Genomic DNA, 20,658 nt, shown 5'->3' with positions numbered 1-20,658 from the left:
GCTGGTGTTTCACACAATCAGTGATGCTGGATGAGGGCCCAAACAGCATGTGGAAGGTACCCAAAACTTAGCTTCTGTGTTCTCCCCAAACTGTGAGTGGATTGGGGTGAGCTGGACCCTGAGTGCTGAATATATTCATCAGGTCTCTGCTTTCCCTAGAACAAGGCTGGCTGGCTGGTGGCATGTTACTGCCTTGCTCTTCACACTGCTTTTGGGTCTGTACTTCTGCCACCACCTTTTGCTGTTGTTCCATCCCTTTCCCTGCTGTTCCTGCATCCCTCCAGCCTCCTGCATTTTCTGATTCAGTGGGAGATGCTGCCACTAGCTTTGCTTTGAGCTTGTTACTCCTCCTGTGTCAGGATGCCTTTAGACATGTGTCCTGGTCCCATCTGATCTTAGAGTCTGTGCTGGGGGAAGGGCCAGTCTGGCTGGTGCCACAAGCTCTTGTGTGCAAAGCTCTGGCCAGGCAGAGCTGGAGCCAGCACAGGGTTATGAGAGTGTTCCCAGAGTGGGGCTGCCTTTTCTTCTGCAGCTCCAACATCTGACTGTGTTTGCAAGTGGTGACTCATAGCTGCAAGGAATGAGGAACTCCCAGTCAAAGGCCTCTGTCCCAGTGTGAGTCATCCAAGCAGAAAGGGAGCTCCTGGTCAGCACACCCCGCTGGCTTCCGAAGGAGATGGGCATTCAAGGATGCCCAGACCCTCCTGTTAACCCTGGCCTTCCATGGAAGAAAATATCCCAATCCTGCACATACATACATACATGCAGACTTGCTGGCTGGCTACATCTCTCCCTGTGGTGTCATCTTGCTGTTAAGCAATAAAGGAGTAATGTTCTGGTGGAAAAAAATCCAGAGGAAATAAAGCAAGAATGATAAAAATCACTGTGCATTGCCGGAAACAGCCTCCAAATGTGACATCTTATCTCCAGTTTATTTTGTGCAGATGCTGACAGCCAGGCGTGTTCTGGTGATACGGAGTCACTTGCAGTAGCTTTCTGCCAGGATGTGTGACCCCACCCTTTTCCTGGCCTGGGTGCAAATGCACTTTTTAATGGGAGATTGATCTCTATTCATACAACTGTAGAATGGTTTGGGTTGGAAATACCTTAAAGACCTCCTTATTCCAACCCCCTGCCAGGGGCAGGGACACCTTCCACTAGACCATGTTGCTCAGAGCCCCATCCAGCCTGGCCTTGAACACTGCCAGGGATGGGATATGCACAGCTTCTCTGGGCAACCTCTGCCAGTGTCTCACCACCCTCACAGGAAAGGTTTTCTTCCTGATATCAAATCTAAACCTGCTCCCTTTCAGTTTAAAGCCATTCCAGATCATCCTATCACTACATGCCCTTGTCAAAAGGACTTTTTTTTTGGAGATTATTTTCAGTAATAGCCAGCTGTTAGACAGCAACTTCCTTTGCAGGTCTTGGAGTGCTTTGCAGAAGGGAGCAGGATCTCTGCAGAGGGAGAGTGATGCTTTTTCTTGCTCCATGGAGGGGGAGGATTCATCAGGGAGCATTTGCTGTACTTGTATGTTTGCAAAAAGCTAGAGAGCTTACTCACTTAAAACAAACAGCCCTTAGCCCCATCAGGATGTTTTTAGGGGCTAAATCCACTGCACTGAATTTCTGAGGAGGAGCAGCTAGTCCCTGTGGTTGCTCATGCAAGATTAACCCTCAGGCTGAAAGGTGCCATGTTAAGGTGTACTGGTTTGGATGCCATCTGTGCTGTAGAAAATCACTGATTAAAATCAGAGCTTGATATAAACATAATTAAGAGTAAAAATTATTATCTCTCCTTTAGCCTAGCAAAGCTTTTAGCTCTTAAATGAGAACAGAGATATGACCTGATGAAGAAAAGAGATAAAGGCCAGAAGGGGACGTTCAGTGCTCTGTTCTTCAAGTGTCTTGTTTCAGCAAGTAACCACTGTAAATGTTCAATAATTTGCATTTTGGCTAAAGCAGCAGCTCTGTAAAGATGTCCAACTGTGCTCAAAAACATCTGGACACAAGCTACCTGTAACTTCCCATGGGAATTAGCTTCCCTGGTTAACCGCAGTCAATTTGAGAAGAAATGATGTCTTGTGTTCTAATTTCCATCAGTGCGGTTTCAGCTTCCCCTCCTCGTGGACATTGCTAATGCAGGATGCTGCACTGTGCTTCTGGCTCTGGGCTGTGCCATTTGGGGTCTAAAGCAAAGCTATGGTGAATGCACAGCTGGGAGTGGGAAAGGGCTTTGGGAATGGCACAGGTTGCCCACAGGAGCTCTATGAGGAGGGTTAGAACTAAAGGATCTTGAAGGTCCCTTCCAACCCAAACCATTCTATGACTAAGATGCCTTGAAGCTTTTTTCTTCATGGTTGGCATAGAGTTGTTGGCCAAGAGGTGTGGAGCGCTTATCTTGTGTTCAGTGTAAACAGTGAGTAACAATTCAACTCCTTCTTCTTCCCTGGGTCCTGAAGAAGCAGTGTGTAAAGCTCTCCTTGCATCAACAGGGTTTCCTCTGCTTAGCTGGGCTTTTGTGTTGGTAGGTGGTGAAAGAATAACCCTGGTACTGACACGTGTCTGTCAATAGAAACACCCAAGGACTGTGTTTAATTATTTAAATAACATATTTAGAAAAAGCCTGCCTGCTGTTCTGAGCACCCCACTGCTGAGCCCCGTAACATTGCACCTGGTTGAGGAGTGAGAAATCACATGCCTGGTTCCTGCTCCATCTTCTCCTTGGCTGATCCTGTGCTTTTGCAATGTGATATCGAAGCCCTCTCCTGTCTAGTGGGAACAGAGCTGAAGGGCAGCAGATCCTGTGCTTTAGAACAAAGTGTTTTGTCTGACCTGGAGGCAGACTGCTGTAGGATCTACAAGCAAGGAGGCTTTGCTCCTGGCCAGGCTGCAGCCTTGCGATAACACAAGCTTGGTGAGCCTGTGCCAGCCACCTGGGAAGCCTCTGAGCTGGAAGTCAAGGAGAGAAAGATGTTTGGAGGGGAGGAAGGAAGAGCCTTTCAGCAGGTATTTGGTCCTGGCCAACACAAACGCTTTCAATCCTTCTCCCTGTTGCAGTTCTTAGAGCCGTGTCTCTTACCAGCTGGCAGGAGCTGGAGCACCTGGATGATGCTGGAGGTGAAAAGGGGAGCCCACAACACCCCTGAGTCATAAGTCTGGCTCAGTCTTCCAGCAAAGTAGTTTCTTGTTTAACTCCTTCGTGGCAGGACTGAGGTTGGGATCAGACCACTGTTTGTAAAAATTCATGCTAAGAGTGGTGAGTGCAGATTCCCCTCCCTGCCCACATGCAAACAAATACATATGCAATGATATATAAAAATAATATGTAGGGTTGTTTCTTCAAATCAGGGATGAAAACACCCAGTTCCTGTGCTCCTGGAGCATCTGAGCTTGGTCCAAAAAGGCAAAGAGTAATTAGACAGCCTTTGAGCATTTTAATGTGGCAGAGGTGAAGTTCAGCCCGGTAAGCATGAAATGGTGCAAATTAGAGAGAGTAATGAATTTTAACACTGCCCTAAGAACATTCCCTCTGCCCATTCCTTTTAATTATTTTGCAAGGTGGTTTGTTTTTTTTTAATTTGTTTGCTTTTCTAAATGATCCTGAACAGTATCCCTTCCCCTTCTGCTTGCCATTTCCTTTGCAACTCAAATCCATCTACACACTGTCATGTGAGAGTAGCCCTGCAGCGAGGACAGATGGCTGGCAAGGTGACAGTCACTGTAGGGTGGGATAGCAGGGCAAAAATTCAGGAGAATTTGGCCATCAGAAAGGCTGGAACTCCTTGGCTGAGATGACTGCGGTCCCGTTCTCACCGGGATGGACATTGCCCAGGGTGCCTTGTGAAAGTCGGTGTTGCAGGCATCATTGGAAAGCACAGCTCCAAGCTGCAGGGTGTAGCAGTAATTTTATGAATGAGCAGCCAAGTGCCAGCCCTTGGCCACGGTACAGGCTGCAGAGCAGCACCCAGCATCTCCTACATTAAACCCAAAACTCCTGCCTTTAACTTGATCATGGCTTTTAGAAAGGCAGCAGACCTCCCTCCTCCCTCCTTTCCAGACTCCCTTTCTAATCTTGCTGGTTCTTTCTGCACAGCTTCCTGTGGAAATATCCTTTCATGTCTCAGCCCAGTTCATGCACCAGTCCAAGCAATTCATCTTGCATATCAGCTAGCAGCATCTCCCTCCTCTCTCAGCCTGGTGTATCCCTGCAGAAGGCAGTTGACAGCCATCCCTTCCCAGCACTGCTGTTTTCCCTGTGTAGCAGTGAGTGTTACCACTGTGAAAGTCTTGGCCTGATTGTCACTCAAAAGGAGCTTGTTCAGTGCCAGGGTGTCCCCATGACCTCCCTGGGTACATCTCCCTTATTTTTCACCACCTTCCTTTGCTGGAGATCTGAAGGCTAGTGCCTTCCCTGGCCCTCTTAGCAGGGTGGATTGGAGTACTGGGTGCATCCTCTGACTGCTCAATGAGGCTGTCAGCCTTTCCAAAAGGAGTAAATTTGGTGAATTATGTTGGGGTTTATATTAGGCTATTTATTTTTAAGGCTTTTCTGAGGGCAGGTGAAGCACTTGGGCCTCTTTGTAGCATCTGGTACTGACAGGAGGGAGAAAATCCCCAGGAGCTGCTTTCACAACTCCTCCTCAGTAGCACAGACCTGTGGAGCAGCCAGCAAGGGGATTATTTTGGGTTCACTTAAGCTCTGAGTGATGAGCACTTGTGCTGCTAATCAAGCTGATAAATGTTGTCAATTAAAACCTGTGCTTTGCTATTCAGCTTTCCATAAGTGAAGTGTTTTTGTCTCTCCCAGAGGAGAGAAGGCTGGCTGGGTGGGCAATGCTCCTGGAGCATCAGAATGGGCATTAGTTTAGCTCTCAGACACCTACTTTCCTTTAGCTAATCCTAGTGGTTCATTAACAAGGGAAGTGACAATGCTACTTAAATTGATGCCAACCATAAGTGATCATATAATCCTTGGGATTTTGGATGTTTACAAATTAGCTGCTTCCAGTCAGGCATTATTGCAACTTCATTATTCCACCATGTGTCATGATACCACAACAAGCATGTGGTTTCTATATGTCTCACTAGGAGGGATGAGAGGTCAGCATCCTGGAAGCATCCACACACTCGATGGGGCACCCTTGGTTTTACCATGCTGGAGACCAAAGCTGGGATTATGTCACTTAGGGATGTGCTTTAGTGGTGGACTCGGAAGGGCTGGGTTAGTGATTGGCACAGGTGATCTTAGAGGTCTTTTCCAACCTGAATGATTCCATGCTTCCATGGTTATGTGTCACACATGTTCCCATTTCTTCAGGAATCCACACTAGACGTTTCCAGACTGAGGTCACTAATGAAGTTTTTGAAAAAGAACATCCCGTTTTGGGGAGAGATAAGGATTGAACGTGGCTGTTATAAATAAATACAGAGAAACTTTAGGGAAGGAGTTTTGGAGAAAGTCTGTGATTAGGCACTGGGGAATTATGCAGAGCATCCCTTTTCCTTGTGCCTGAGCAAAGGGGTTGGTACCCAGTGACCAAAAGGCAGGGGTGATGGAGCAGTGATGGAGAGGTGCTGATCTCTCTCTGGGAGGCATTTGACCAATGGTTTCCTGCTGTTGTCTGGATTGTTAAATTCACATCTCTGCCCTGGAAGCAAGACACTTGTCAGGAAAGAATAATTAATCCAGAAACATGTGGTGCTCTGCCAGGAGACCTTTTTTTTTAATTAAAACCCGATCTGATAAAGTCTGCTGAGAAATTGGTGTCTCTGACAAAATCATGAAATGCACATGATTTTGTGAGCTGAGGCTCTGTGGTGGGGGTGCTGTGGGTAGGGCTCAGCCCTAAAATCCCATCTTGCAGGGGATGTCTTTTCCTCCTTTGCCTCTGAGGGCTGTGTTTTTCCCAAATGAGTTAGAAATTTGTTAAGAAGGAGTACACCAGTTATTATCTACTACTATGCCTGGTTTGGTGTTGTTTGGCCAGCTTGGGGGGTAAATGGGAGTCCCAGCCCCGGGGGATCAACAGGGTGCACTCTTGCTCTGAGGTGGTTGTCTTCAGCCACGGTGTCTTGGTGCTGCCACTCAGATGCTGCAGAGGAGGACTGGGTGTCCCTGGCCAGACCGTGCCCTGTCTCATTCCTGCTCTGCCTGTCCTGCAGAGCCGGTGGGGAAGGATGTTTTCCTCAGTGAAGCCGTACGAGAACCAGCGCTACGCCTCTCTGAAGAAGGAGTGCCAGCGGCGGAAGCAGCTCTTCGAGGATCCGCTTTTCCCTGCCAACGACGACTCGCTCTTCTACAAGTCAAGGATCCAGGGCATCCAGTGGAAGCGACCCAAAGTAAGTGCACCCATCCCCTTGCCCCTCAACACTGCTTTCTACCATCTCTGCTCTCAGGCCTTCCTGAAAATGCACAGTGCACCCTTCACCAAGGCTGTCAACATCTCCTCTCCCCAACAGCATTATTTACCCAGACCTGATATTATGAGCCTCTAGGGTGCCAGGAACCCCTGCTGCACTCAGGTCCAGGCTCTTCTGCATCCAGTCAGGTCCAAGAGCAAAGGAGGCTTTTCTGTCACTCAGTTTCCCCATGCATAAACCAGAGAGATGGTTTGCAGCTGGCTTGGTATTGTGTACTCCTGAAACGCTGGTGGGTCCAGCAGGGCAGAGTGTTATCTCTGAATCACAGAATGGTCTGAGTTGGAAGGAAGGGCCTTAAAGATCTGGTTCCTAAGGGCCTAAAGATCCAGACCTTAAAGATCTGGTTCCAAACCCTCCTGCCAAGGGCAGGGGCACCTTCCACTAGAATATTCCTGGTATTCAAGTGGAACTGGTCCATTTGGAAAGGGAAAACAAGTTTTGGGTAGGTGAGGTGGTTTGGGGATCTTTGGGGAAGAGGGTGGTCATACCCATCCTTCCTCTTCTGTGCAAAAACCATGTCCTCTGCCTCTTCTCCGTGCTGCTGTGTCTGTCTCAAAGGCAGGTTGTGGGAGGCTGGGGATAACATTGCCTGTCCCCAGTGTTGCCAGTCCCTCTTCTGCTGCCCTCAGTGCCAGCCCAAGGACATCAGGACCTGAGGGCACTATGAAGGATTTGTATGTCTTGTTACGGCTGTCTGCTTGGAGTTGACCATGAGAGCAGTGCTCTGACTGCCATGGATCACAGGGAGTCCCAGGTAGCAGTGATAATTGTGGCTGGGGAGCAGCAGTGTCCCAGCATCTCACACACCTGGGTTTCCTTCCTTCCCTGTGGGGAGCAGCAGCCCTCTCTACCCAGCCTTTTACCCTGTGCTTTTCCACACGTGGCTTGGTGGCATTTGAGAGCTGTAGTGTTGCCCGAGCTGCCGTCATCTTCGCCCCCGCTGACAGCCCAGAAAATCAGCTGGCCTTCCACGAGACAGTGCTGTGTCTGTCTGGGCAAGGGCAGTCTGGAGGGGGTGGACAAAAGGATTTGTGTGAAGGGAGAGATGGAGCTGAACTGACTCTTGTTGTGTGGCCAGAGGGGCTGAGCCTCCAGCATCCCACTGGGCTCCCTGTGGGAGGACGCCTCGCTTCCCTCTGCTCTGCCTTTGTGTCTTCCACCCCAGCTCTGCCTAGACACTGGATTTGTGCAAAGTTCTGTGTGTGTTTTAGTTTATTCCCCTTGTCTGCTGGAAGGAAAAGAGGCTTTGTGCACAGCTGCCTTCTGAAGACAGGGCCCACTATGCTATGGTCTGACTCTGGGGGCAAACATGAGAACACACCTTGCACATGCCATTTATAGAGCAGACAGGTGATAGCTGAGACTTTCTAAACAACTTTCTCTGGGACTAACAGGTAGGGATGTATTTGAGACCCCCTGGCTGCTTTGCAGTCAGGTCTCACACATTAGTTCAGCCATATGTCTAAAGGTGGAGGGTTGGATCACTTTGTAGAGGGACAAAGATTGCTTGTGTTCTGCTGGGCATCTCAGAGCTTTTCTCCATCTGCTTTTCTGGCTTTCATCTCACTTGCAGCCCTCGGTGTTCAGGCAAGTATTATCCTCTTGCTGTCTTGCTCTTCAGAGCATGAGGTCTTTCTTAGAAAGCTTTCTGAACCTCACCTGCAAGGTGTCATGCTCACCTAGTTCAGACCTATCCCTGCTGAAGCACAGAGTGAATTCAAACTTTTTTCCAGCCACCCAGCTCTGCAGTTTCATAGGATCAGAGAACTGTTTGGCTAGGAGGGAATCCTTAAAACAGTTAGCATAGGATGTTGAACCAGGGCTCTTTCTGACATGGGCTGTCAGTGGGAATGGAGGCTGGAAGTGGGTCCCATGTGCCAGCAAGGTCCTGTGGCTTAACAGAGGTGGTCCTTGTTTTGCTGCCTCTGCACCAGATAAAGGGAACTTTGCCAGCAGTTTGGGTGCCAGAGGGAGTGCATGCTGAGCAGTAGCAGACTCATGATGCCACTGTCTGGTAGGATTGCTTGATCAGACCTACTCAGCTGTCTTGACCACAAAATCACCGTTAAAAAAAGAATCTGAGCTCACACCTGCCCTGTTTGCTGCTGAAGTTCTGAGAAAGCTCTTTCTCAAAAGCATTTCTTTGTGTTCTTTCTCTCAGTTCTTAATTTCAGAAAAAGTAACTAAATTTCATAGGGACAATTGCTTTGTGCCAGCAGACAATGCAAAATGACATTTTTATTTGCTGGAAATGATTCTGCCTGGATTCTTACTGGTCTTCTGAGGGAGAGAGTCCAGGAAAAATCCCAGCATCTTCTGTAAGAAAGCAATCACTATCAGCTTTTCCAAGTTAATGCAGGATTCAGTAGAGTAGAAAAAGTCCATGAAGTTTAAATCATCTATTCTGCTTGTGTGCTATTGAATGGCACGGTGCAGTTATTAAACCACAGCATCTTGTTTCTATTACAACCAGCAAATCTTCTTTTAAGCAATCCCAGTTAAACCTCATTCAGGAAAAAGCAAGTAGTGATACTCCCAGCTTTTGGCAGATGCTGTTTTGGGGATTTCCTTACCAAGAAACGGAGTCCCCAGTCCCAGGGATGCTGTCTGCAGGGAAGGGATGTTGTGTACACACTTTCATCTCTCAGGGCCATGGTCATGGGTTGTTTTGGAGAGTTCCAGCTAAAACTGTGATAAAACATAAGAGCTCATCATGTCTCTAGCTTTGCAGTGAGAACAGAGTGGGTGGAGAATGGAAATAAAAGCTGTTCGCTGTTGAAAACAACCACTTGTTTTCTCAGAAAAGTTGTCACTTGTGATCTGTGGAAAGAAATCAGACCTAGGAGATAAATTCTACCCTGAGAAGCTCTAGCTGCCCTATCCCTGGAAGTGTTCAAGGCCAGGTTGGATAGGCTTTGAGCAATGTGGTCTAATGGAAGGTGTCCCTGGCCACACCAGGGCAATCAAAACTAGGTGACCTTAAAGGTCCTTCCCAACCCAAACTGTTCTGTGATTTTTCAGGTAGAGCACTTGCATGTGAAAAGTAACCTTAGTGAACTCACTGGGTTACTGGGAATGTGCTTTGCCAGAGGCAGGATCTTCTTTCCATATATTTCCACTGTGCTAGTGTGGACCTAACAGTCTATCCTCTGTGTGTGCACCTCTGCCTTCCCAATTATTCTTCCAGCATCCTCTCTGTTCCTCCATGCACTCCCAAAGCTTGAGGCTGCTTTGGCCAAAAAACCCAACAAAACAACAGAACCCCCAATCTCTGCAGTGCTTTCGCTTTTGCTTGAGGCTTTTCTGGGAAGAGGGGAAAAGGAGAGGCTGAGGAACAGCTCTGGTCCCTTCCCTGGTCAGGTTGTTTTGCTTCAACTTCCTCCTGCATCCGGCACTGCAGCCTTTCCTGGAACAGGCTCAGCCTTATTATTTCCAGCAGGGTGTCCTCCCTCCCTCCCTGCTTTCCTTGGCCTCCAGCCCTGCTCTGGATGCCAGATCTTTGCAGAGGGAGCAGCTGTTTGAGCCCTCTAATCGTGTTTTGGCTCCGGTGGTTGTTTGCTGGACGCCTTTGTGATGCAGCCCAGCGAAGCCAGAAAGCCAATTACTGGAGTGCTTCAGAGGGAGGGAAACCACAGCATCAGCCTGAGCAGGGAAGGGGGTCCTGAAGAGCCCCCTTTAGTGAATCCACTTAAAAACAAAGCTGGCTGCTCATTGCCTAGCCAAAGTAGATTTTGGAGATCACTCAGGCAACATCAGTGGTTCCTTTTGGCAGCAGCACTCAGCTGTTGCATTAGAAATTAAAACAGAACTTTTAAGCTTAGCCTGAATCCCAACACCTTGCTTGAAACTTCTTTCCCTTCTGCTCTGTATGCTGCTGTGCACAGGAGAGGGAGACCTGTATCCAGACAAGTAGTACCACTTCCAGTGGAAATCTCAGCCTGATCCTCAAGCTCTGAGTTCTGCCCTCCCCTTTTGGGACAGGAATGCTGGCAGTGCACCTTGGAACTGGGAGGTTTGGTCTGTGCATTGGGTGAGCTGGTCTGGATGTTTGGGAGGTGGGTAAATAAGAAGGGGTGGCACAAAGATGAGTAGAAGGGGATGGATGAGGTGCAGGATGGATGGCAAAAATAAGGGGAGATTTGTGGCATCTGCCGTGTCTGTTGATCCCCTGTGGAAAAAACGATGATGATCTAAGGTAGAAGAGACTCATCTACCATGGGGGAAAAGAGTTCATCTCCTCTAATCATCACTGTCCCAAGCTCTCTTCTTGGGTACAGAGTGCTTCCAGTGATGCCATGGGATTGCTACAGGTTTTGATTGGAGTCTGTCTTTAATACCTCTGGGCCTTACCCAGGGCTTGTTTTCTCTATGCAGCAAGAGAGCCACTTGATTCAGGTTCAGCCCACCAAGCTATGACCTGCTGCTGGGATGGGTCACCATCCAGGACAAATTTGGGCACCATGGTACCTGTGGGAAGCCAATGAAGCCTGGTGAGAGGCTTACACCATGCACAGGTGTGATGTTGAACTATTTGAGCTGCATGCTCTGGTCCTTCAGCTCTTCCCAGGGAGCAAGGTTGAGCTTGGAGATGTTTTCTTCCTCCCTGTTCCGGGAGGCAGGTGGGCTGCTGTGTGCTGAGTGTATTCCTGCCCACAGCAGGAATGGCAGGAGCAATTCACAGTCATCCCTAAGATGCTGAGTGGCTGAGACATGAGATCCCAAAGACGCTGGGAGGGGCCCAGGTGGGATCTCTGTGCTGAGCTGTGCCAGATGTGCTGTAACAGGGAGCTGTGACAAAGACAAGGATTTCCAAGCCAGCTGTTGTCACAGTGACTGTGTGGCTCGAGGTGATGTGTGGCTGTTGTTGAACCTGAGCTGCATGTGAGTTGAAGCCTAGATGGTTGCAACCACCAGAGAAACTTCTTGGATGAAGTCCGCCCTCCCAGTCTTCAGAGGATAGTTTTTCCCTCCATGCCGCTTTCTCAGTATTTTTATCTCTCTCCAGCATTTACTTGCAAGTATCTGAATTATCTCTGCAGGAATTAATTGTCAGGGGAGATTGTCCCTGATTAAAGAGCATAAAGGTAGATTCTTGCTAAATGGGAATCTTATTTTGTCTGGATGAAGGCAATGTCATTTGGAGGGGAAAGCCTGAGAGAGTAGTTGGAGGGAAGAGAGACAGACCAGGTATTTTGGGAAAGGTTGTGGAAGCAGGAGATCTTAGGGCAATAGGATTGTGGCATTTTCAGCCCTACTGTGGCACTGGTGAGAGATGCTCTCACAGACCTGAGGTTTTTTCCCAGACCGACAAGAGAAACCTTGCTTTAGACACCAAGAAAATAGGATTTTTCAATAGCCATTCCCTGCCTTCCTGGTATGTATCCACCGTGACTTGTGCATGGGGTTTTTGTCCATTTACAGAATCATAAAGTGGTTTGGGTTGGAAAGGGTCCTAAAGATCCTCTGGTTCCTTGGGCAGGGACACCTTCCACTAGATCGGGGTGCTCAGAGCCCCATCCAGCCTGGCCTTTGAACACTTCAGTGATGGGGCATCCACAGCTTCTCTGGACAGCCTGGTCCAGTGTCTCAGAGGGAAGAATTTCTTCCTAATATCCAATCTAAATCTACCCTATTCCACCTTAAAGCCATTCTCCCTTGTCCTGTGATGCAGGATTGTCTCCTGAACTGGATGCTGTTGTCTTTGGAGGAGGTGTTGCAGGATGGGAGAGCATCTCTTAGCTCCACTTTTCTGCACATTATTAAGCACTTAGCTCTTCTCTCTTGCTGAGTGAGGATTATACAATCAATCCCCTTGGGGGTTTCCTGGAAGGGGAAAGGAGTCAATGTACTAATTCACTAAAAGCAGGACCAGCACTTCCCTGCCCACAAGCTTCTGCATTAAAAGGTCTTTTCCCCAGTGTGTAGTGCAGGCTGGGAAGCTGGCAAAAACACAAGAGTGAGGATAATGGTGAAGACAGAGGTTAGGTTCTTGTAGTTCTTTACTCTCCAGAGCTCACCAAGAGTTTAGCAGGGAGGCATTCCATGGCAATTGGGTGGAAAAAAACTTCTGGTGTCCTACTTGGAAGCGTTTCTTGCAGAAAGACTCAAATACTAACTTCTGTGCTCCAGGGGTGTCTTTACTGAGCTTTTTGCAGTCTTGTCCTGTCTCTCTCAGTTTTGGTCTCACCCAGTGAATGTTTGGGGTTGGTGTTGACGCTGGGGCTCCTCTGTGCTGCTGGATCGACTGAAGGATCATCTCCTCTGAACAAACTCAACAGACTCTGTCTGGGGTCCATCACAGGAGTTAAAATCCTTCCAGACCTTTGCATTTCTCAGCTTAAGAATTTATGAGCCACTCGCCTGTTAATTTATCTGCTGCTTTCAGTAAAACTGGAGCTGATTGCCAGTCTGGCTGTTCCTTGCCAGGAAAGGATTTGGTCATCATTTAATGCAATCTCTGAATTGACCTTGTTTTTACATTTTTAAGCCATTCATAGGCTACCCCATCCCTCAAGGATGAACAAGAGATTCATTGTTATTATTTGTACTTATTTTAAAAGGTCTCTACTCCCATTAGATGTGATGCTGACCCTGGCTGCATTCCAGCAGGTCTCGCCAGATCCTGCCAGGGCCGTGGCCTCATGGTGCCAGGCAAACACACTCTCCTCCTTAGCCCCAAGTGAGGACTGGAATTGATAAGCTGCTTGGCACTAGTGCAGCCTTTGATAAGAAATTTCCAGCCCGTCTGCTCTGTCCTCATCATCAGAAGGACACGGCCTTAAAAGCAAAAGTGACGGTAAAATCCCTGGATTAGATTCATTGCGTGCTTCTTAGTGCCGCTGCGTGTTGGTCACAAGAAATTATTGTATTGGTAATGAGGAAGAGCGGAACAATAGCAGAGAAAGGAGTCCTGGGCATCTGCTGCCTCTGAGCTCCATGGGAGGGAGTGTGCAAATCCTCCCAGACTGAGCTCTGGGGTCCTGGGGGGACACATTCAACCTGCAGAGCAATTACAGAGCTGCTTATCATAGAACCACAGACTGGTTTGGTTTCAAGATCACCCAGCTCCAACCACCCTGCCGTGGGAGAGACACATCCCACTAGATGTGTTTCTCAGTGTTAAGGAAACTTTCCTGTCCAACCATCCAGGAGCTGCTCTGGCAGGTCACACTCCCACCACTTGAGCTGGGTTGTAGCGGGCAGCTCCAGGGAGACACTGGCTGCCCCCCTTGACTCCCTACAGTCACAGACCAGCTTTCCTTACCAGCTTTCCCACAACAGAGTCTCAGACACCTGGATCATTAAAATTATTTCATCTTGGTGCAGTGATAGAAAAATGGCCTGAGCTGGTGCCTCTGAGGAGGGACCCCAAACAAAGGAAACCTGAGGTATTTATCCTCTCACAGTCCAAGCATGGGGAAGCCTGGAGGGTCTCCCAGTGTCCAGTCATGGATGGGACACAGGTGCCCTTTGTTCTTTGGTCAGCAGTTCACAGCCTCTGGTCTCAGGCTTGGGCTCTCTCTCCCCAGAGCTCAAACTGCAGCTGCTCACTGAGATACCTGCACTGAATGTATTCCTCACCACTCAAAGCCCTCTCCAACCTGTCCTGGGGATGGGACATCCACAGCTTGTCTGGGAAACCTGTGCCAGTGCCTCAACACTCTCACAGGAAAGGATTTATTTCTATTATCTAACTTAAACCTGATTTTATTCAGTTTAAAGCCATTCAAGCCATTCCTCCTTGTCCTGTTATTTCATGCACTTGTAAAAAGTCCCTATCCAGCTCTCTTGAAGCTTCATTAGGCACTGGAAGAAGCTCTAAGGTCTCCTTGGATCCTTCTTGTCTGCAAACTGCACACTTTCTCAGCCTGTCTTCCTAGCAGAGCTGCTTCAGCCTCCGAGTATCTTTGTGGTCTCCTCTGGACTTGCTCCAGCAAGCAAGGTCCATGTCCTCTTATGGTGGGGGTCCCAGAGCTGGATGCACGCTCTGAATCAGCCAAAGCTTTTAATCTTGGGGCAAGCTGGGAGTTTCTGCACTGCCTGTGAGCTCTAATCTTTGAGCCCTCAGAGAGGATGGGATTTGGGGGTGATTTGCCTGTGGTGATTTGCCTGTGTTAAGGGCAGGCATTCCTGCTGGAGCAAGTGTCTTTCACTAAATCCCTTGAAAAGACTTGATCAGGCATGGTGTTGCCTCTTGCAGAAGGAAAATAAAATATGAAGAGTGTGAGTGTGTGAGTTTGTGAGTGTGTGTTAGTGGAAATAGAAAACAATGCTTCTTTGATATTTCTGGATCTTTGTGAAGAAACCACTGCTCAGTGATGCATTCCTCCCAGTCCCCATCCAAGACTGAAAAGGATGAACAAACCATCTTAACGGAGAGTGGTCGTGGATGGTTAAATTTTGACTGTGGTCTGATGCAAATGCAAAAACTGTCAGAGTTACATAAGAATTAATGTCCCTTCTCCCAGTTGGCAGAAGCTCATGACTCCACATCTCTAGAGGGTGGCTCTCTCATAAAACAGGATTCTGTTTGTAAAGCTACACCCAGTGTATGAATAACCAGAATAGGCGTGGGCTGAAAGTAGTTTCTTTAAATGGCTTAAACTCATGATAACCTCATTTTTCATCATCATTGCATAGTCAGGGATTAATTTAGATTGTGGTGAGGTCAAGTCCGGTTTTTGAATGGAGATGCTATGAATGGGACACAATCTCAGACCAAAGGGTATTTCTTTGCCCTGGGACAAGGAAATGGAGAGAGTATGGCTCAAGGGGGTGTGGGAGGCGTCCCCACAGAAAAGCAGTTCGGAGATTTTGATCTGAGATCCACGCAACTGAGTGTGGATGTAGTTTTCAGCTTCCAGTTCTTCTTTTCTCATCAATAACTTGACTCTTAGGTTAATTAAAAACAAACAAACAAATTCTGCACAATTTAGATTTCTTCATACTCTTTTAGAAGATTGGCTTTCAGTGGGATACAGGATTTGGCCTTCAGGCAGGGCAGCTGCTGAATTGGAGGCATAAACTGTGTGGCTGAGCTCATGGCCACATCAGCTTGTTCCAGGTTTTCACATCAGCTCTGTCAAGAATGGCTGGGTTTGGACCATTCCTCCTGAAATACTATTTCACAACAGGACATACTTGGGCAGGCTCCTCCTTTTCCACCAGCATGGCCCCACCTCTGCATTCTCCGGGGTGGGGACTGATGGCCCAAAAGTGGTGCAAGATGTGGAGCATCCTTAGGGCTCCTGCCTGTGGTCTGTGGTCCCTCACTTGTATGAGGTCACATCATCCTCCAGGTTTGGGGCTTGATGCACAGTTTCAAGCCAAAGCAGTTCCTCTGCTTGAGGTTAAACCCCACAACTAAAAGTGTTGGAGCAACTGAGAGCATGGTGTGCCTGCCATGTGAGAGGACAGACTTGGGAGTGTGGGTGTATTTTAAGCTCACAATACTGCCAAACCAGGGTTGGTTCACCCTTCCTTCCCAAGGGAAGCTGGTCAAATGAGATCTGTAGAAGAGCTCAAGATTGGGATATGATGGGTGGGGGAAGCTGGGCAAAGGTGGCCAGCAGCACTCTACTGAGTCACAGGTGTATCTGTCAGAGGGTGTTAAACTGCCTTGGGAGCTTATTTTTTTCCTCTTCCTCCACCTCTCTTGTGTAGCTCCCTAGAGCCCATGCTTACATGGACCAGGATTTAGGGAAGGAGATCCAGGTGGAGCCATCTCTGAGAGCTGCATTTGCTCGGTGTACTCTCCACAGCTGAAGACTGTAGTTGTGTGCAGCTGTAAGGGTCCAGCTGGTTCAGGGGATGCAGCATGAAAGGGAGCCAGGTGACATTTCTGTGAAGGAAGGATGGTTCCCCTGGTGACTGGGCTGTGCTGGGACTGGAAACCCAGAGAGACCACTTCTGCCTCTCGATGGGGTGACCTGTGGCATGTCATCTCACTGCTCTGAGCATCCCATCCCCCAGTTTGTCAGTGAGCCTTGTGAAGACTTTTCTGCTTTGGCAGGGACTTCTGCAGACCTCAGGGCTGTTGGTATCCAGGGATTATTTTATTTTCTTAGTGGCTTTGCCACCAGACAAAAGCACTTGCTGTGGGAGAGATGGCCTGGGGAGGGCTGTGTCTGGATGTGTGGTGATGCTGAAAAGCCAGGCTGTGCCAGCCTCTGCATCAGTCTTGTCTGGCTAGAGACTGAAGCAGTCCTGGGTGGAGCAGTGGTGAGGCTTCCCAAGAGTGCATCCCTGCAAAGGGCATGTGGGATGGGAATGACAAATCCTGTACTTTTGTGCCATTCTCCTTCCAGTCCCTCTCCATCTGCCCCTGGGAAAGTGCAGTACTCTCACAGCCATCTCTCCACCTCTCATTTCTTTATCCTTTTTTGTACTTTGGATACCCGGAAGGTAAAACTGCAGAGGGACCTGTCAAGGTCCTGCAAATTGACCTTTAGATCTTGTTTGCCTCTGTCCCTGCTCTTCCTGTTGCCAAAACAAACACTGCCCTCACTCTTCCTGGTGCCAGAACAGGCACCACTGCATGATGCTGTGGTACACAAACTGAGTAGAGGAGTTGTGGGGAGCGTGTTTTTTGGATGCCTCCCTTCACAAGCAAGTGCTGTGTGCTGTGGGTGGAGTGCCCAGTGCCTTCTGCATGGTGTGAGAGCTGATAGCAATACAAATGTGTACACACTGAGATACTGAGAATGGATTAGCACTGGGGATGCCTGGCTGAGGCACTACAAACCCCCACAAACAGTTCTGTAGGGTGTAGATATTCCCAACCAAGCCTTCCCTTCCATGTGTGTGAAGCTGATCTGCCAAGTAGGTATTTTTTAGTAGAGCCAGTAGTGACAGGACAAGGGATAATGGTTTTACATGAAAAAGGATGAATTAAAAGTTGATATAACAGCACAATTTTTTATAGTGAGGGTGGTGAGACACTGGCACAGGTTGGCCAGAGAAGCTGTGGCTGCCACATCCCTGAAACTGTTCAAGGCCAGGTTGGACGGGGTTTGAGCAACCTGATCCAGTGGAAGGTGTCCCTGCCCATGGTGGGGGGTTGGAGAGAAATGATCTTTAAGGTCCCTTCCAACACAAACCACTCCATGATTCTGTGATCCTATATTAATGCATCTGAAAGCGCAGACCCCTGGTATTCTAAATTAACCCCATTTCCCTTTCCTTTGTCACCCTGGTGCAAATTTTATTAATTCCCCTTTCTGCAAAATCTCATCCCAGTTGCAAGTACCTGCAGCAGGGCAGCACAGGGACTTTTGTGTCTGCTGTGTCACTGCTGCTCACCATGCTCGAGTTCCTCTTGCTCTCCTGTCTGTGTGAGTGACATTTAAGACAGGATCCTTTCGGTTCCCAGTTGCCCAGAAGGGAGGGGAGGAAGCACAGCCATGCTAATAGATTATTTTGCTGATTTTGCAAGTCTGAAACAGCTAGGCTCTGCAATGAAATTAGACTAGTCTGTTCCTTACAAAATCTTGTTAGCAAAAAATGGTCCTGGCATGCAGCAGATGTTGTGTCTCCCTTGGTTATTCTTCCTCCTGATGTAGCTTTTTCCCTCCCCACATCTGGTTTGACGTGATCCAGATACCAGTGAATCTAAATCTCAGAAACCTGTACCAAGAAACATTGATGGTAAAACAGTCATCAATTATAAAGCAAATTAGAGACTGATTTTCTTCTTACAGCCCTGGGTGGAATTGGACAGGCTGGAGAAGGTGAGGAAGATATTTTCTGCTTTAAATGCATTTGGAAGAAAATTGTGTGCATTTTGGGAAGGTGTCCCAAAAGAGAAGGCAGAGGGAAAGACAACATGCTTTTGAGTGGGAAGCAAAAAAGTACAATTCCTCTGATTGGGTCTTTTTTCTTTTTCTTTTTTTTTTTTTTTTCCTTAATGAACTTCAAAAACCCAAAGCCAGCGGGAGCAAACTGTCCCAGTCTGAGCTCTCCTAAGCGGGGACCTGCTCTGGTTCTGATTTCCACCTCTGTCCCACATCCATTGGAGGATGGAGGATATGAATCACCAGAACTTTGAATCACTATTTTGGCCCGCTCTGTGTTATCAGTCTGAATCTTTCCACAGAGCCATCCACACAGGCTTTCTCTGAATTGTGTTTTGTTGCCTGGAGCTCAGCAGGCATTTCAGCAGACAATTTTAGGGAGGGCAGATCATTTTTGATGGTGCTTAGGGTCCTTGGAATAACCATCTCCTGAGTGAAGATGAACAAAGAACATGTGGGTGCAGCACTTGGGAACATGATCTAGGGATGAACATGGAAATTGGATTAATGGTTGGACTTGGTGATCTTAAAGGCTTTTCCAGCGTCAATGATTCTGTGATTCTTGAGATCCTCTGAGACAGGTTCTCCTTGGGGGTGAAGAGACATGTGTGACTCCCTTGGCCAGGATAGAGCTAAGAACCACACATTAAAGCCATAGCTTCCCTGTAGCCGTAGCTTTTGGCTTCCCCTCCCTGTTCCTCCCTGTTCTCCACCTGTGTCCAGACTAGGAGGAACCAGGACCCAGGATCTGGCTGTGACCAATGAAGGACGGGATGGACTTCCTGTCTGCTGAAGCCTCGAGTGTCAAGAGGCAGTTTGGGCTGTTTCAGTTGGGCTGAAGCCTGCACCCAGGAGGGCCCAGGGTGTGTGTGGGTGTAGATGTTGGTGTGCTGCCCTCCCCTCTCAGGGTCGTGGGGGTGGGTGGGTGATGTGGTGTTTGCTGCCTGAATAAATGGTATTGCTCACCTGGATTCTGTCTGCTGCATGGTAGGGAGGGGAGGAAACCAAGGTCATGTCTTTCTCGGATCAGGGCATCTCTGCTCCTCTCCTCCTTTTGCACTGGGATTTATATCCCAGGGCCTGTAATTCCATCTGGCTGCCGAACAAGCTCCTTATCACTTCCAGCTTTTCCTTCACAGGAAAAGGAGCACTAAATGTTCCAAAGCTTTTCTTGGCTTTTTGACCTAGTTTCCACTGGTATCTTGTTCATCAGCCACCTGTGCACGTGGGCATGGTGCTCCATGGCCCCGAGGGTGCTTTGCATCACACACCAGGGCCCCACTGTGCTCCTTGCAGTCCTGAGGCATGGCAGCCTGGCTGAAGCAGTGCCTTGGTCCTTGGCTCTCACCTCAGTACCGCCAGAGAATACAGGGAATGCCATCCCAGTGGATTGAGGCCACACAGTCTAGACCAGGTACAAAATATATGAGTGGAAACTCAGTAGCTTCAATAGGGACTGAAGAATCCAAGTAATTTAATATTGGTAAGCTCCAGTCCAAGGAATATGGCAAACCTTCTCAGGGGGCTTTGCTGGGGAAACTGACCCATGGAGGAGACTCATCCCAGTTCCACAGCATTAGAACAAGGAGGCAATGCTGCCTTCCCCTTTACAAGGATTTTATATTAAGAAAAATTTCTTCACTGAAAGGGTGCTCAAGCATTGTAACAGACTGCTCAGAGAAGAGGTGGAATCACCATCTCCAGAAATATTGAAGAAAAGTATAGATGTGGTGCTGAGAGACATGGTTTAGTGGTGGACTTGGCAGTGCTGGGTTAATGGCTGGATTCCATGATCTTACAGGTCTTCTTGATGATTCTGTGATTCTTCACTCTGGAGAAGAGAAGGCTCAGGGGAATCTTAGCAATGTCCATGAATACCAGATAGGCAGGAATGAAGGAGACACAGCCAGACTTGTTGGTGGTGCCCAGTGACAGTACAAGAGACAGTGTGTGCAAACTGAACATCAGGAAATTCCAAATAAGCATGAGAAAAGACTTTATACTGTGAGGGTGGTCCAAAAACTGGCACAGGCTTCCCAGAGAGGTTGCAAAGTCTCCATTCCTGGAAATATTCAAAACCTGACTGAACACAGTCCTGAGCAACCTGCTGTAGCTGACCCTGCTTTGATTAGGGGGCGTGGACTGGATGATATCCAGAAATTCCTTATTGCCACCTTGATTTGGTGATTTTGAGACCACTGGGACCAGGCTCAGTCCCAGGGCTTGAGTGTGATGTGTGGGCCTTCTGCAGGGAAGCATGGTAGCCTTGCTCTGCACTTCAGGGCAGACCTTACTGCAGCTTCTCAGTACTTGAAAGGGGCTTATAAGAAGGATGGGGACAAACTTTTTACCAGGGCCTGTTGCCATAGGACTAGGAGTAGTGGTTTTAAACTGAAGGAGAGTTGATTTAGGCTACCTATAAGAAAGAAGTTTTTGAAAATGA

General features: G+C 48.2%; 1 protein-coding gene across 1 annotated transcript in view; it reads left to right on the top strand.

Moving 5' to 3' along the window:
- The window catches only part of CAPN5 (calpain 5), a 51,565-nt gene that overhangs the window by 9,180 nt on the left and 21,727 nt on the right, over positions 1–20,658 (top strand). Inside the window, exon 2 of the mRNA XM_086882384.1 lies at positions 6,166–6,342. Within this exon, the coding sequence (XP_086738510.1) occupies positions 6,181–6,342 (162 nt within the window). The 5' untranslated portion in view covers positions 6,166–6,180. The remainder of the gene's footprint in view (positions 1–6,165; positions 6,343–20,658) is intronic.

Source organism: Cyanistes caeruleus, chromosome 3 (genome assembly GCF_971803275.1).
Source record: "Cyanistes caeruleus chromosome 3, bCyaCae1.hap1.1, whole genome shotgun sequence".
Lineage (NCBI taxonomy): Eukaryota > Metazoa > Chordata > Aves > Passeriformes > Paridae > Cyanistes > Cyanistes caeruleus.
Note: the sequence above shows the minus strand (reverse complement) of the source record. Positions and strands in the feature narration are given on the sequence as shown.